Source organism: Astatotilapia calliptera, chromosome 3 (assembly GCF_964374335.1).
Source record: "Astatotilapia calliptera chromosome 3, fAstCal68.1, whole genome shotgun sequence".
NCBI lineage: Eukaryota > Metazoa > Chordata > Actinopteri > Cichliformes > Cichlidae > Astatotilapia > Astatotilapia calliptera.
The window spans coordinates 43,984,189-44,000,088 of NC_137424.1; the positions used below are offsets into that span (position 1 = coordinate 43,984,189).

The 15,900-nt window shown below is 42.5% G+C and overlaps 1 protein-coding gene across 3 annotated transcripts in view; it reads left to right on the plus strand.

The window, feature by feature from the left end:
- Positions 1–15,900, plus strand: part of svep1 (sushi, von Willebrand factor type A, EGF and pentraxin domain containing 1) — a 114,946-nt gene that overhangs the window by 41,406 nt on the left and 57,640 nt on the right. For all 3 annotated transcript variants that reach the window (XM_026154511.2, XM_080298423.1, XM_080298422.1), the window contains 2 exons: positions 4,163–4,418; positions 5,807–5,983. In XM_026154511.2, coding sequence (XP_026010296.2) covers positions 4,331–4,418; positions 5,807–5,983 — 265 coding nt within the window. In that variant the 5' untranslated portion in view covers positions 4,163–4,330. The remainder of the gene's footprint in view (positions 1–4,162; positions 4,419–5,806; positions 5,984–15,900) is intronic.

The following is a 15,900-nucleotide window of genomic DNA, read 5'->3' on the forward strand; positions in this document are numbered from 1 at the left end:
TACGACTATATTATCAAGCAGAACTGCATTTTATACCTGTGCACACAAAAACCTGCTTTATTTAGCAGCTGTTGATTAGTAGCACATGCATTTGTTCCTATTCATGAAATACCATTGTGCATCATTACCTGCTGCCCTCTCTGCTTTATGCCTTGAATGATAAGATGCATGCTGAGAGTAACTATAAAGGGCAGTGCCTTCCCACACTCGGGCTCCTGCGGTCGCCTTTATGTTAATACCCTGACCTAAACTATGTGGAGGGTATTATTAGTGGGTATGCATGCATATGCTCCATTTGGTGGCATCTCCACAGTCACTAACACCAGCCACTGACTCAAAGCGAAAGCAGAAACCCCACTGTAGTTTTAGCAGACAGCTAATAAAAGACATTAAAAAAGAAATACAGCTAACAGTGCTCACTAATCCACACCAGCTTCTTCATTTGTTTTGACATGAAGAGTCTTGAAATGTTAACATTTGGATTCACACAACACCCTGCTAACACCTGGTAGGAGCCTGGGGGGGGTGACGGGCTTGCCAGTGTGCACTGACAGCTGGGAGTGGGCGTAGCCGGCCTCTCCGGACTGAGAACCAGAGCGAGCAGCTGGATTTTTGAGAATCAGAGAACGTAACCTCTCTCTCTCTCATCTATTCTCTCTCCATCTTCCTTTTCTTCCCCTTTAGCTCCACGGGCTCTGTAATTACTCTGCTCCTGCCAGAGCTGCTTGAAGTTGAGCCAATTAGACAATAAAGAGCAGAACTTACTCTCCTGCTCCTCGGCGGTCACACCCTTGCGTGTCTCGTCTCTCTTCACCTCTCGTATTTTACAATCTGTCATGTTTAGATATCATGTGCTGTTTGGATTCGGGATACAGAAGAATATCCTCTTAACACGCTTTTCTTTGTTTCCTTTCCATCTTCGTCTTCGTTAAAAAATTCTTTATGATATGCCCTTTTTGCCTTTGCATAAGTGCGTAAGTGTGTAAGTGGATATCTGTCCTTCTGACTTCATCTTGGCTCGTTGTGCTTCTTTTATTCGTTGGTTCTTCTCTACCTTGTTGTTCCGACTGCTTTTTCTTTTTATCCAACCTCCACTTACAACATAACAAGACACTTTGAGCTTGGCCTCCACAGCAAAGTGTTGGATTTTTGTTCTGTGCTCTCGAGAAAATAAAGATATGTTTCTCTAACTTTAATGTCCTGTCTAATTGCATGTGCTGGATTGTAAACGGTGGCTAAAGTTAGTTTGTAAACTGGAGCTGGTGTCTGGGGCGGACACAGCAACTCGGTCTGTGTTGCCCACTGTTCCCTGGTGGTTTTAGACCACTGGCAAGCAGCTGCATAGTCTGTAGGAGAAATAATTACAATTGTAGACTTTCTCCTTCTTTTTTTTTTGGTCCCTTCTCCCCATCCTGCTCTCATTGCCTGTCCTGCTGATGTAGGGTTTTTAGGAACCTTGGTATTGAGGGCTGTTGTTAGTGGTCTTGTGTGACGTTCTTCGTTATTCAATTTAGTCACGTGACAAGAGCTGCAGCTATATTGGTCGCATGCTGGCATGCACAGCAATGAGTGGGACGTGTGTATTTGAATGGTGAACATGTACAGTAACAGCATGACTCTATTAAGTCCGGCTCAAGTTTGTCTCACTTGTCAATTTAAACTTCTCGGACTATAAGTGTGACATCTTGGGAAATTTACTTTCTTGGAGAGAGTTAGATGAGAACTCTGATACTGCTCTCACGTCTTCTGGTAGGTTAGTTTACCATTAAGACAAGATCTCAATGGTGACTACTCTGTTGGCTCTATCTAGAGGCAAAAAAGTATCTTATTACCACCTCTAGCGTTCATTTACATTGATAAAAGCAGTGTCATATGGGAGCTATGTTTCAGACTAAGCTACAGCTATTGCTACTACAGCTCTCTAATTCCAAAAAGTTGATTCTGTTCATCTGGACGTAGCGCTTTTAGTGGAAGAAACGTTCCGTCACTCATCCAAGTGACTTCTCCAGTCTCAGCTGACAGCTCTCACATTTTTGAGGGTCTACAGCATAATGCCAAAACACCTCTGACGGCCTAAGTTCAAACCGAGCATCATAATGTGTCTGGAGAATGGAAAATATCCAGTGAGAAGCAGTTCCCTGGGAGAAAATGCCTTGTTGATGTCAGATATTAGAGGAGAATGGCTAGACTTGTCAAGAAGCGCTGTGTGGCAGGCAGGAGTTGGACCCAAAATGCAGGCTCTCAGATAAAAGGTTTAAACTCAAAAAACTCAGCTTTATTTGCTAGCAGGGGAAAAGCATACAAAACAAAACTACACTGGGAAATCTAAGCTCATAAGCAAACACAGGGAGAGAGTAACACACAGCAATGAGAGACAATGAGAAACACAGGGCTTAAATACACTGGGGAATAACGAGGGAATGAGACACAGAAGGAGAGCACAGCTGGGGGAAATCAGAACTGACGAGACAAGGAAGCAAAGCAGGATACACTCACATGAGACACAGACCTTCAAAGTAAAACAGGAAGTATAACACTGAGATGCGGACTAGACACGGTGGAGACAGAGACACTAAGAAACACAGAGACATAAACCATAAGGCATAGAACTGAAAGAACCAAGAGGCTAGAGATGATAAAAGACTTAAGGGAGTAACTAAAGACCAACAATGAGAATATAATTTACAATACAAAGTGACAAAAAGCACAGGAAACTCAAAACACTTCAGTCAAAAACCCAGGACCCTGACAAGACTGCTTCGAGCTGATAGAAAGGCAAAGGTAACTTAAATAACTATTTGTTAGAGCCAAGTTATGCATAATCTCTGAACACACAACATGCCAAACCTTAAAGCCCACCCCAGTGCCACTCCTGTCAGGTCGGAACAGAAAACAGAAAACGACTTGCAAAGGTTCATTAAAACTGGACAGAAAAACACCGAACGGGCTTCTTGAACATGGCAGTGAGTTCACTGTCGTCCAGTTACCAGATCTCAGTTCAACAGAGCATCTTTGGGCTTTGGTGGAAGGGGAGATTTGCATCATGGATGTTCAGCAGACAAATCTGCAGCAACTGTGTGATTAGCATAACATTAGCACAGTGAAGCTGAAGGATGAACGCTAACTTTTTTCCACTCGATAAAAGTTAACGTGAGGGTTTCTGGTGGATAGGGACAAATGCAATTGCATAGCAGGATGCTATACACGGACCAAACTTCAGTCAGGAGAACAACTGAGATAATCCATCCATAATACGAGGTTAGTCATTCATATACTGCAACAACATGGGAATAGAGCAGCTGCGAGAGAATTCGGCATTAATGAATCAATGGTAGGGAAGTAGAGGAAGCGCAGTTTTTGGCTTTCCTCATATTCCAAAAGTGCTTCGTCTCTTTACTATTACTGTTGCCCGGCATAATTTGCAGATGATGTTGTTTGCAGCCGCTGCAGTGGTTTTGACCAAAACAGGCACAGCTTGATGATGACACCATCAACATGCGCTATCGCGGTAGAGCGGTATAGTAAAAATCTCTACCGTTGGCCATATACCGTTTATACCGCCCACCCCTATGTGTGATGCTGTTAAAATGGACCAAAATCTCTGAATGGACCAAAATCTTGCAGCAGTCTCAAGGCAAATAAAAAAGGGGGTCCAACCCCATACTAGTAAGGTGTACCTAATAAAGTATCTGTGCATGTCTGCTTGGACATCGGAGCTCTGTAGGTGATCTATGTTGATTTGCAACGCCATCGTTGTGGTCTTGTGGCTTCCGGCTTGTTGATGCGTGATCAGTTTGGGATTGTGGTAATTAGCAGGGTGGATCAACACAATAAACTTTTTATTATGTTCCTTGAATCATTTCTAAACAATTTGCAGGATGCGTTGTCCATCTGGGAGGGCCCGCTGTCAGTGAATGACACTGACGTGGTTGTTTGTGTCAAATTAACATCCACATGAATGCCAGGACCAAATGCGTCCCAGTGGAGCACTAGATTTTACTGGCTTGTCAGTTAATGTTTTAGCTGATCAGTGTAACGCCCTTATGTGTGCACTTTTGTTCTTTTGGACTTTTACTGAGCAGCTTTACTGATTCTTTAAAAAGAATATTGAGCCAAGTTCAACTTTATTTATTCATGTGATCTATGTCTTTTTCTCCAACAGCAAATCCTTCGTCACTCCCGCAGTAATGCCACCAAGGTGATTTTCCTCATCACTGACGGCTACTCTAACGGTGGAGACCCTCGGCCTGTGGCGGCGGCTCTGAGAGAACGCGGCGTTGAGATCTTCACTTTGGGCATCTGGCAGGGTAACATCAGGGAGCTACACGACATGGCCTCTCAGCCCAAAGACCAGCACTGCTACCTGGTGCACAACTTCGCCGAGTTTGAGGCCCTGGCTCGTCGAGCTCTGCACGAAGGTAAGGAGTGACAGAGAAAGGTTCCAGATTTCCAGTGATTATTAAAAGAAACATCTGCGATCTCATGTCAAAGCTTTAGTTAAACATGTAACAAATCTCCCCTCTTTCCCACTTAACCCGTTTGGTTTTCCAGGGGTGAGTTACATCATGCTTGATGTTATTCTTAATAATAAAAGTTCAGGCTACGCTAGCTTCTTTGAAGCCTGAGCGCATCCAATGTCACCATTTGACCCGTAGCAATATTTCTGTACTAGTGCTTTCACCCCGTTAAGTTTCTGTGCTTCTTTCAAAGTAAGTGGATAATATTTTACATTAAATCTGACAACATGCATTTCACATGATAACTTCTGTTTTGTGCTGCCAGCAGCCATTAGCCCTCACTTCTAAGCAGATTAGACGCAGCAACGCTCTTTTTCCCACACTTGAAGGGAAATTCCCCACTGTTCAGTGAAAATAGGGATCCAGTCACGGTTTTAAAACTTAAAATCTCACCATAAAATATCACAGACGAGTGCAGAGCGAGCTGTAAATCACGCACATGCTTACGCGGGCTCTGAGCGACCACGTCCGCATACACAGTGGCTGAAATTCCAGATGAGGCTGCAGTAGTAAAAGCGCTGGTGAGACGGGATAAGGCTACGAGAATGAAAGCCAACCCACACCGTACTATCAGCTCAGCCTCCGGTCTGTCTCTCACCCTCTGTCTTGAAGTCTGGCCCCTCTGCCAACAGCAGTCTCAAAGCACAAAGACAGGTTTCACATGGCCCTGTGGCTCTGTCAGCCATCCAGCAGTTGCAATAAAAACAAAACAAATAAGGCGGCAGGTTAATTTCTAGAAGTAAAATTAAATTTGACATTTAGCCTTGGTCACACCATCAAAGACAGTTTTCCCCCCTTGGCTCAGGCAGTAATGCCACAGCTCCCATTTCATTTTGGGCTTTCCTTTGCGAGCTCTAGTGGAGTTTATGCAAGAAAGATGATTTGGCAGGCTTTAAAAGTCGGTTGCACCTTTGTGGTTCACAAGTGGTGCCTGTTTTGATTTATTCTGTCTGCATTTCTGTGGTTAAGATGTCTGTTTGTCTCTGTCTGACAGATGTGTTGTAGCGCACACAAGAACAAAAAAATAAAGCAAAGCTTTGTTTCATCTTGCAGTTGTTGAAGACCGTGTTTTTCTTTACGACTTCATACAAAAATAAAGTTGCTGAAGGTTAAATGGTGCCAGAAGACTCCCCATTTTTCACATATTTTGGTCGTCTGCACCAATCGCTCCGTCAGACTTCCTTAATGATGGTGTTTTACCCAGCATTTAACTCGACACTTGAAAATGTCTTATTCTCAGGCGGTGTAATTGAAACCTGTGCTTCTCTGCGCTTGCTTGCTTCCCTCAGACCTCCCTACGGGCAGCTACATCCAGGAGGATCTGTCACGCTGCGCTTCTTTGTGTGAAGCGGGCAAGGATTGTTGCGACCTGATGGCCAGCTGCAAGTGCGGCACACACACCGGGCAGTACGACTGCATATGTGAGAAGGGATACTACGGCAAGGGTCTGCAGCACGAGTGCACAGGTAGGGCAGATTATATCTGTTTAATATTGGCTGTGATGATCTATGAATTTTCTGTAAGGCCCGAGTCACTAATGCTGACTGATCCTTCTTAAAAATGTCACATGTAGCAGATGTGAGATAAACTGCTTGTGACCTACGCAGCTGGGTTTTTACGCAGAGCAATTTGTGCACAGATTATGTTGTTCACATTGTGAAAGAACACCTCATGTGTTATGTTAACACCTAAGATCAAAGTTCAAAGCTTTTCGCTAGTAAAACAAATCCTCCCTGCTTTCGAAATTGACACGTGGAGCTCCTTTTTGGTTTCTTACCCCCACCACATTACGATCGCAGCCTCAGGTTGCTCCTGAGCTCACCGGGGGTGGATGTTAAATAAGCAGCCTGTCTACTTAACGCAGTGTAAGCTTTCCGCAAGACAGATCGCTATCACCAAACCTAGTTTATGTGATATAGCGGTGGAGAACTGTTAGTGATGTTTCTGTGTTCTCAGGACCCCAATTATCCTTCACTCACCTTTGACTCCTACACTCCCAGAAGGGGAGTCCTGCTCCCACCTTCACTTTCCACCTTTAATCACACCTCGTCCAAGGTTTTCTTTACTCTCTACATGCACCAGATACGCTGCTGTCTTTTTAAAATGAACTGCCTTTTTTCTGTGACTCTTAGTGCTCCAACTTCCACGTATGTTTTGTGATTGTCCATTTGAGGACAAAAAAGAATCTGTTTCATCCGTTGCCAGAGTGCTCTGCCTTTTACCCTCAAGTTTCTTACTACTAGTTAGTAGAAAGTCGGGCCTCTGGGATCTATTATTTGTCTTTTTAGATGACAGCATCGGTGAAAGTTGCTCTAATGTATTTGTGTGATGTAGACATAAACATGTCCAGGCATATATTAATGAGGTGCACATACATTGATTTATCTCTTGGGCTGTGATCCATAAAATCCATAAGCTACATGTTTGATTAAAAGCTGTAATAATGTAAGAACTGTTTGTGTCGAAGACCAGCTGCAGACGGGTTAAAGTGCACAGCTGAAGTGGTGATGTTGGAGAGCTTTCTCTTTTTGTCTTTTGTTCTTCTGAACACAAACATTTACCTTTCCTATCACCTTTCCTGGAATTTCTTAGAGTCGAATTTCCAATCTCTGAGTATGTTTTTTTTGACGTAATATGATTTAATCCACCCCATGTTGTGTTAATCTCCAAAGAACAGAAAACAAAGGAAGCATGTTTAATATTCCTCTTTTGGGTTTTCACACTATAGTCAAAGAATCCTAAACATGGGAGTAAAGATGGTTGTAGTGTGAAAAGAAAGCATTATTTTGGACAAATGGAACTAATTTTTTTCTGCAGATTCTGGAGATTGTTAATATTAAAGTTAACTTAAAATGTCTAAATAAAGATGGACAAAGAGTGGAAAGACTCGTGTTTGGAAGGACTGTTTGAGGACAATCTGGGACTCAATCAACTTTTCTGCTGACTTAACTTCTGGGGAAAGGGCAGATTTTTTAGGCTTCCAGTAAACGCAACAGATATCCAGTTAGCTGATATCATTAGTCCAGTTCAAAACTTCACGTTTGTTGCTCTGGTCATTGTTTACATTCTCTTTTTTTTCTTTTTTTTTCCACATGGACTTTTTGCTCAACCGTGATTGGTAAACAGAAGTTGGATTATAGGTCAAAACCACAAAGTCTTGCTTACAGATTCTGCGTATTGTGTGTAGATCTTTGTTAAGATAAGAGACTCTTACGATCAGAAACATTTGAAATCATCTCTCGGATTAGATTATGAAATTCAAGATATCAGAGAGATTCATGTCTAACAGTTCCCAGACATAAATAATAAATACATCCTTGCTGAACAGAAATGTTGAGGCAGCAGTTCTGCATGTGTTAAATCAGCTTGGAACAAGCCCGACTGCAGAATTGATAAAAACTTTGTGGCAGTTCATTAATTTTCGGCCTAACGCGCTGCAGACAATCATGTTAAAACACTGGCCAGCGGCTTGTGTAATGACACATTAATTTGTCTTCCATATGTCCGTCTCTGCTCTGTTAAATCTCCAGTTACACTGTGTAGTGTTACATGCTGTCATTGCATGAGGTTAGGGGTTGATACATAATTATTATTTTTTGTTACCAAACGTGCAATCATCAGATTCACAGGGGGCCTGTCGGACTGTAATTGTTGGAGAGCGGCTAGAAGACGCAGTGGTTTTGTTAAAGCTCTGTCACTGAGGCAGCTCACCCCGCTTGCGAGGAAGACAGGTGGGAGGGATTGAGAAGAAAATCGACCCTGAGTGCACTGCCTAGAGGTAACAATAACAGAAATCTGGATAACAATCACGTCCAATAATGGGAAACGACAGGCGGTAATCCCCCGTCGCGCTCGCCCTCTGGGTCTCTTCACCCACATGTTTTCAATCCAGCGTTTGATAACACGCAGGGAAGGAGGAATGAGAGAAATTTCAGTAACAGAGAAGTTTAAATAATTCAGAACGTCAGAAAGAGAACGTGAGAGCAGGGAGTAAGTAGGAATTCCAAAGTAAAGGGCATCGGGGTCATCGTGCCAAAACACACGCCTCCCTAATTCTCATCAGATGTTGTCGAGACTAGAGCCCCCCCACTCTGCTTATTAATGCTTTTTAATGCTTTAATTAATAGCAGGGAGCCGACTTTAGAGTTGGCTCAGCCGGCGCGAGGAAGGAAGGACACAGCGAGGCGCTGAAACCGCAACTCGGGACCGCTTCCTCCGTCTGTCTCCGACCCGCTTGTGTAATGCACTCTCATGGAGGAGGAGGCGTGAGTTAATGTGTCGTGGACGCTTGATTGTCTGTGAGCTGACGTGTACCCGCAGAAGCATGTGTCACTGCACGCCGAGGCACATTAGCGGTGTGAGCTTCGGTTTTTGTTAACTGGTGCGAAAGAGGCTCGTATGTTTTTGAACCCTGCATTTATTGGAGGTTTTATATTTTCTAATTTCTTACAAGGCTTCTTTGGTGTAGCGGCGGCTCCAGCACCAATTAAGTTTGCAGTATGTAACATGTGAGGAAACTTGACAAGCTCCTGCTGTTCTTAGAAAAATCCAGCATTTTTTTCTTTAATACTCTGTTGCTTTAACCTTAATGGTTTTGGCTGAACTGTTGGTGTTGTGTGAATTGTGGGTACATTGTGTGCGTCAGCCGTGCCAGGTCTCTTGAGTGGCAGTGTATACACTGCAGCACCGCTGCTGGAGCTGGATGCCAGGCTTGGGTTTGTTGTCTGCATCACGAGTTTGCAAACATTTTTATGCTTTTTCAGACTCTGTTTTCTCACATTAACATTAACAGTCTTTGACACATCTGAAAAGAATATGGCCGTGCTCGGTCCTGTCAGTGGGTTGTTATTATCATTGGCTGACGGGCTCTATTGGAAACGCTATCCAAATCCCTCCAGCGCACAGCAGTGTTGTTTATGAAGCTGTCGACAGCCAAGTGAAACAGCCTCTTCCACAAAACATGACTGGAATCTCATCAGATAGAAACAGATGATGGAGCCAGTTCCTGCATAGTTTGGTTTATTCCGACAGGCCAAATAGGACATTGTTGTCTCTCTGCTCAAATACCAATCCAAACGCTTCAGGGACAGTATCACCGAGGATCACCAGAGGAATGGGGAAGCGGATAAATGTAGTAAGGGGCTGAGACGAGTCCAGAGGGGGTAACATGTTTTCCTCCTGTCACACATTCTGGCTTATCAGACTCTTCTGTAGCCTGAGAGAATGACAGGAGCTCTGGACTGTGTTAATGTGGTGTCAGCACAGGCCTTTGTTCTGCTCTGGACAGCTCTGCCAGAGACGAATCGAGAAGAGGGAGAATGAGTGAGAGCAGAAGACACTATGGAAGCCAAAAGTAAACAAAAAAACCTTGTAAAACAAAAATAAAAAAGTTAAAACAGCAAGAAATTAACAGATAATGGCATGCTGCTCTGCCATTGATTTATACTGGAAAATCCTCATTTCTGTGTTGTCCAAATCAAATATAATTACACTTTTGCCTGATAGCTATTCATACTCTTTAATACGCTTTAATCCTGTGTGATATATTTTATCGGTTTTCTTTCAGTCCATGTCTGCACTGGCAATCCATTCTCATCTATCAGATGCCACTGACGTCAACGATATGCGTAAATGTGTCCTTTGGCGTCAACGTCTTAACACACGAGCCGCAGCAGTAGTACACGCAGAAAGAAAACAGTACAGACCAACAAAGTATGTGTCATGTCCTGTCTGAGAGTCTGGCATTTTGCAGTCTCTTTAGCTCTGTTATTACTCCCTGATTTCTTTCCTGTTCGCTACCTTATTTCTTTCCCCTTTAATTCTGTGGTTAGAGTTTGGCATTAAAGCAGCTTAGTTGGGAAAAGGAGATGGATTTACTTATAATATAAACCCTCACGACATGAGCTTTACATGCTAAAAAATTACCGTTACCTAATTGCATATAAATGTAACACCGGGGGGTCCTTCCCAAGTCTGTATGTGACAAATTGGTAGTGAAAAAACATTCAAACTGCTGCCATAACCTAATGTTGCACAGCACAGATACATTTTACCTGTAACAGCAGAACTAGGCAGTGGTCTGGAAATCCTGGAAGCATCTGCAAACCTACGTGGAAGTACAGTTTTTTACAGTTTTTACAGTATTTGGTTTGACCACCTGTATTCTTCAGGACAGTCTGAACTTTCTTGGCAGCTTTCTTGTCGTTTCTTTAAGTAGTCTTCAGGAATAGTTCTCCAGGACATTCAAAGCTCTTCTTTGGATGTTTCTGCCTTTAGTTGATCCCACATTGCTTCAATAATGTTGTGGTCCGGGCTCTGGGGAGGCCACTCCATGACTAATAGTGCTTCACCGTGTGTTTTTCTATCAAGGTATGCTTTTACTGCATGTGTTTTGGATCATTATCATACTTACAAATTAAACTGCAGCTATTCAGATTCTTCTTACATGGTATTACATTGTGGATCAAAATCTAATGTTCATAATTCCACGAGTTTTGAGAAGATCTCCAACACCACTGACTGAATTCCAAACCATGACAGAGCCTCCACTGTGTCTTACAGATGGCTTCAGATGCTCGCTGTTATACCTCTTGATGATTTGAACCACAAATATCAAATTTGGATTTATCACTCTATCAGACCGGCAGCCACTGATTTCAGTTGCAGTGGCCACAGGTCCAGTTCTTCCTCAGTCTTTTCTCCCTGTTTCCCTTCCTTAAAAATGGCCACTGAGACCATTTCAGATCAGGCTTCAGTGAGCAGTAGATGTATGTAGGACCAGATGTATGTCAGGTAAAGTCAACGAATTGCCGCCGCAGTGCTATTTATTCAAACTTCACAGCAGGAAACACATAAAAACTGATTTCACATATGAATTATTTTGGCTGGTGGACTGCTCAGAATATTTCAGAATATATTTTATTTCATTTTTTATATTCCTAAGCTTTGCTTTGTAACCTTTTTGTACTTGCAGCCAAAGCTACCTGACAGAAAAAATCTTGAAGCCTAATAAAAAGCAGAAATACGATTTATGTCAGTCAAGCGATTCTAAAGGTCAACAGTGAACTTCCAGGGGATAAACTTTTGTTTATTTTTCTTTTTTTTATTGGCAACAACAACAGTGCAACAATCAAGACCAGAAGTCTCTTACATTTTTCTCTGAGTGGATTTGAGTTGCGCTGAAATATGCACAATATTTACTTATTGATGGCTGTTTGCGATTTTGGAAATGAGGAAATATTTTTAGATGGCTTACCCTTTTTAAGGCCGTTATCTGACTGTAAGCTGTTGACTGGAATGCATTGAGTGCAGCAAAACAACTCTTCTGAGCTGATACCACAAGAGTTGCACAATGTTTACAGAATAAAGTTCACAAAAGCCTCTTGAACCCAAAGGGAGACGCGTGGCAGCAGTGAGCTTCTGCTTGACCCTAAACATCCATTTCTTTGTGGATGTCCTGTCTGTTGTCCGAGACGAGCAGCGTTTGCCGCGTCTGCTCGGTAAATATTTGTGTAGACATAAATCTTGAGGTAGACATAAATCCAACAGAGGAATTAAAATGACAATAGAGGTGGGATTTGCTGAATGCTAAGGAGGAATAAGAAAAGTGTTGAAATGGCGGAAATCTCTTGGCGTTACTGGGATGTTGCAATCATTTTTTTTCTCTTTTGGCCTCCACCTCTGAGCTGAGGTCTCCAGTTTTTATGATGAATAGTCAAAATAGTAAAAACTGAACTCTGAGGAATGTGGCTGAGCTTGACACAACGCTGTCTTGGTTCCCGACGCTGTGCAGCTCATCTCACTTTGCACTGTCACACTAACACAAGTATATACTACGCTGGGATCCACTCACGAGCACGGCGACGTGCTTTTGGTGCGCTTACGTACATCAAAATATGTGAAGGATCTAAAACAACCCAGGCAAGCTTGGTGCAGAGTTTATATCTGTCGAGGCAGCACACACACACACACACACACACACACACACACACACACACACACACACACACACTGTGTTGTCATATTACAAAAAGAGGAATTTCATATTTTCACTCTCAAGAAAAATTTGTGAATAATAACCAGAACCTCTAGCAGGATTCCCAGGATTTCTCTTCTGATTAATCATAAAATGTGGTCTGATCTTCTTCCAAGTCACACTTAATTTCAGACAAACACAATCTGGTTAAACTAATGAAACAAAAACAGCTTATAAGTATAAGCTGCCACTCAAGAAACCTGGCACGGCTGACGCACATGATGTACCCACAATTCACACAACACCAACAGTTGAGCCAAAACCATAAAGGTTAAAGCAACAGAGTATTAAAGAAAAAATGTAGAAAAAGTAAATGAACCTCTGTGCTGAGGACCCCTCCTTATAAATAACGTTGCTTGCAAAGCTTTCTATTCTCAAGAAAAACTATTTCCTGTGAACCACTGTTGATCAAAACAACTTTCACAGGACCTTAGAAGATCGAATCTAAGAAAAACAGTGAAAAAGTGACTTGGATGATTGATGAAATGTTTCACCCACTAAAAACGCAACATCCAGATGAACTGATGACCTTAGAAGATGCACAAAACTGCACTGGCTGCAAAAGCATTTGGCTCCTGGGCATCTTTCAGAATCACACCAAGAGAACTTAGTGCAGTACTGAGAGAGATAAATGACCTTGAGGTTCACAGAGAAGCACCTGCTGAAATCCCTACAGTTTGCTAAAATTGATGTTTTTGTGTTATTAAAGTGGAAAAACACTAAACGTGAATGGAAACCTCAGAAGAAACCACTACTTTCCAAATATTGCACCACATTTCCACTTTCTAAAATACCTCCTAGATGTTTGAGACAAAAGTTTAGCTTTTTTTTTTGCCAAAAATAGAAAATGCTATGTTTGGAGAAAACACAATTGCACAGCTACACTGAAACCTCACTGCCATATCTTAATCTAAGTTAACCTAAGCGTCATGGTTTGAGGTTGCTGTGTTTGCTTCGGGGGCCTGTACGCCCTCCAGTCGTTGAGGGAGCAATGAATTCAAAATGGCATCAAGAACATTTACAGGGCAGCAGTCTGTGACCCAAAGCTGAGGAGAGTTTGAATGATGCCACAGCAGAATTGTTGTTTTTGTTGTTTGCCAAGTCAGATTCCTGACCTTGACTCAGTTGAGCTGCTGTGGTTTGACCTGAAGAGATCTGTTCACTCGAGACATCCCAGAAGAATGAAAATGAAACCGTTTTATTGGAGAAATGGAGAAAAACGCCTTCTAATTGTTGTGCAAGTCTTATAAGCAACTTTAGGAATCGTCTTAGGGAGACGGTACAAGCGCCTAACTTATAACATTTTTCCAGCCTGCTCTGAGTGATTGCTCTGTGAATTCAATAACTGTGTGTTATCAGTTTAGTCAAACTGTGTTTTTGTCAAACTGGATTTTGTAGCTGACCAATACAGAAGTCTTGGTAATTTCAAAGCTTTCACACACCAGTTTTGTTCCAGTAACTGACACTGGTCCTCTGTTTGCTGAATTGTTTGCACTTTAAATGTTTTTAAAAGTAAATTTCTACCAGAGGAGCAAATTTCGGTGAACTCCTCCAACATGTTGCATAAGCTTTCTTATAAAGACTCTCTGTTTCCTCTTGCTGTATAACTCCTAATCCCCACAGCATCAATAACCACAGCAGACTGTCTGCTTCTGTTCAGTTTGTCTGCATCTGTCCAAGTCCTTCTTTCTTAATGTTTTGTGGTGAAAGTGGAGTTGCTCAACATGAATCCTGGCTCCGTTTGGTGTAGTTATGGTGGTGGTGTGGAGTGGGGTGAGGGGGTTGGTGGCAGATGCCTCAGATTTCCTGAGAACGAGAAAGGAAGGAAGGTTTTGGGGGGATTCGAGTCCCCCGCTCCCCTTTAATTGCTTAAACTGAATGAAAGTTTAGGTTTGTGTTTTTCTTTGGTGAGCAGAGAGTGGAAAGTGAGGGAGGGCACTTCGTTACCCCAGAGCTGTGCGTCTGCTGCGGTGGGTGGACGGAGAGCTTTCAGGAACTGAGGAAGGACCCAACTGGCTCTGTGCCATTACTCTGTGGGTGAGGTTGGGGGTCTGCGGTGCAGTAATGCAAAGAAACAAGTTTTATCCCAGACTCATTCATGACAGCAGCAAATGTGATGTTGACTAATGGCTATTTTGGGTTTTCTTTTTTTATTTACAACTTGTATTGTTTTTATTAGCCTTGTTAGCAGCTCTGTGGAAGAGATGGGCTACTCTCTAGAGATCTACTTCAAATCGCTCACTTTTCTTCAAGTTACCACCCAGTTAGTTTTCATTTATGCTGTGAATGTCTACTGAATGAATAGGCTCCAAATTTGCACTTTATGAACTCTAAAGAGGCAATACTTACTTACTTGGTATCGAGCCAATACCAAGAAAATACAGGGCCAGCGCTGGCATCGATACTGCCGTTACTTGGATCGATCTGCCGAGCACTACTGTAACGACTTTGGTGCACGTCTTCCTCTCTACCTTATTAGGAAGTACAATCACTCCGTTGACACGCTGGGTTTTTAAAACCAAACAAAAAGGCCTTTTACAAATGTTTTCACTCATTAAAGATTGTTTACTTAAGTCCTAAATCACCGTGTAGTGCTGACATCTATATTACAGCAGTCGCTCCACCCTCTCCCCCCCTCCTGTCTGCATTAAATGACACATAGGTTTGTAAAAAGCCTAAATTGATGACTGCTGCTACTGTGTTTTTTAGGTCAGGGATGTTGTAAAGTAGACACGGCCGGTGTTGTAAACCGAGGCCATTCTGAGCGTGTGTGAAGAGGGAAAAAAGAGACAAAGATGAAGGAGCGAGGACGCAGAGAGGCTATAAAGTAGTGCTAATGGGATCCTCCTCTGCAGGAAAGCATGGAAAACAAGGAGCCGTGAAACAGCCAGTGGTTCGAAGCAGAATCTCACTGTGTTATTAACACTTGTCCCCAACCATCCATCCTTCCTTCCTTCCTTCTAACCGTCTCTCCATCAGGTTCTGTTTTGTTTTTTCCCATACTCACCTAGATTCCCTTCTTATGTTGCCCTCTCTGTGCCTCTCTGCAGTTACTTTCATGTGCCACCACTTGAAATAGTGAGCTACTGAGTGGTATTAAGCAGACCATGAAAAACTTCTGTTAAATTGTAAGTAAGTAAGTAATTTGGTACAGCAGCAAAGTCAGAAATCATATATATCAAAAACTGTATTCATAACAATAATAGCCAGTAATGAATCATATATTAACTCTTACTATAGTTGTCTTGAAGGTTTTATTTTTTATTATCTTGACTTTTTGCTCTTTAACTAGTTTCTTTTTACTTCCACCTCTCCCTCACTCATAGCTTAAACTGAAATTTGCCCCCC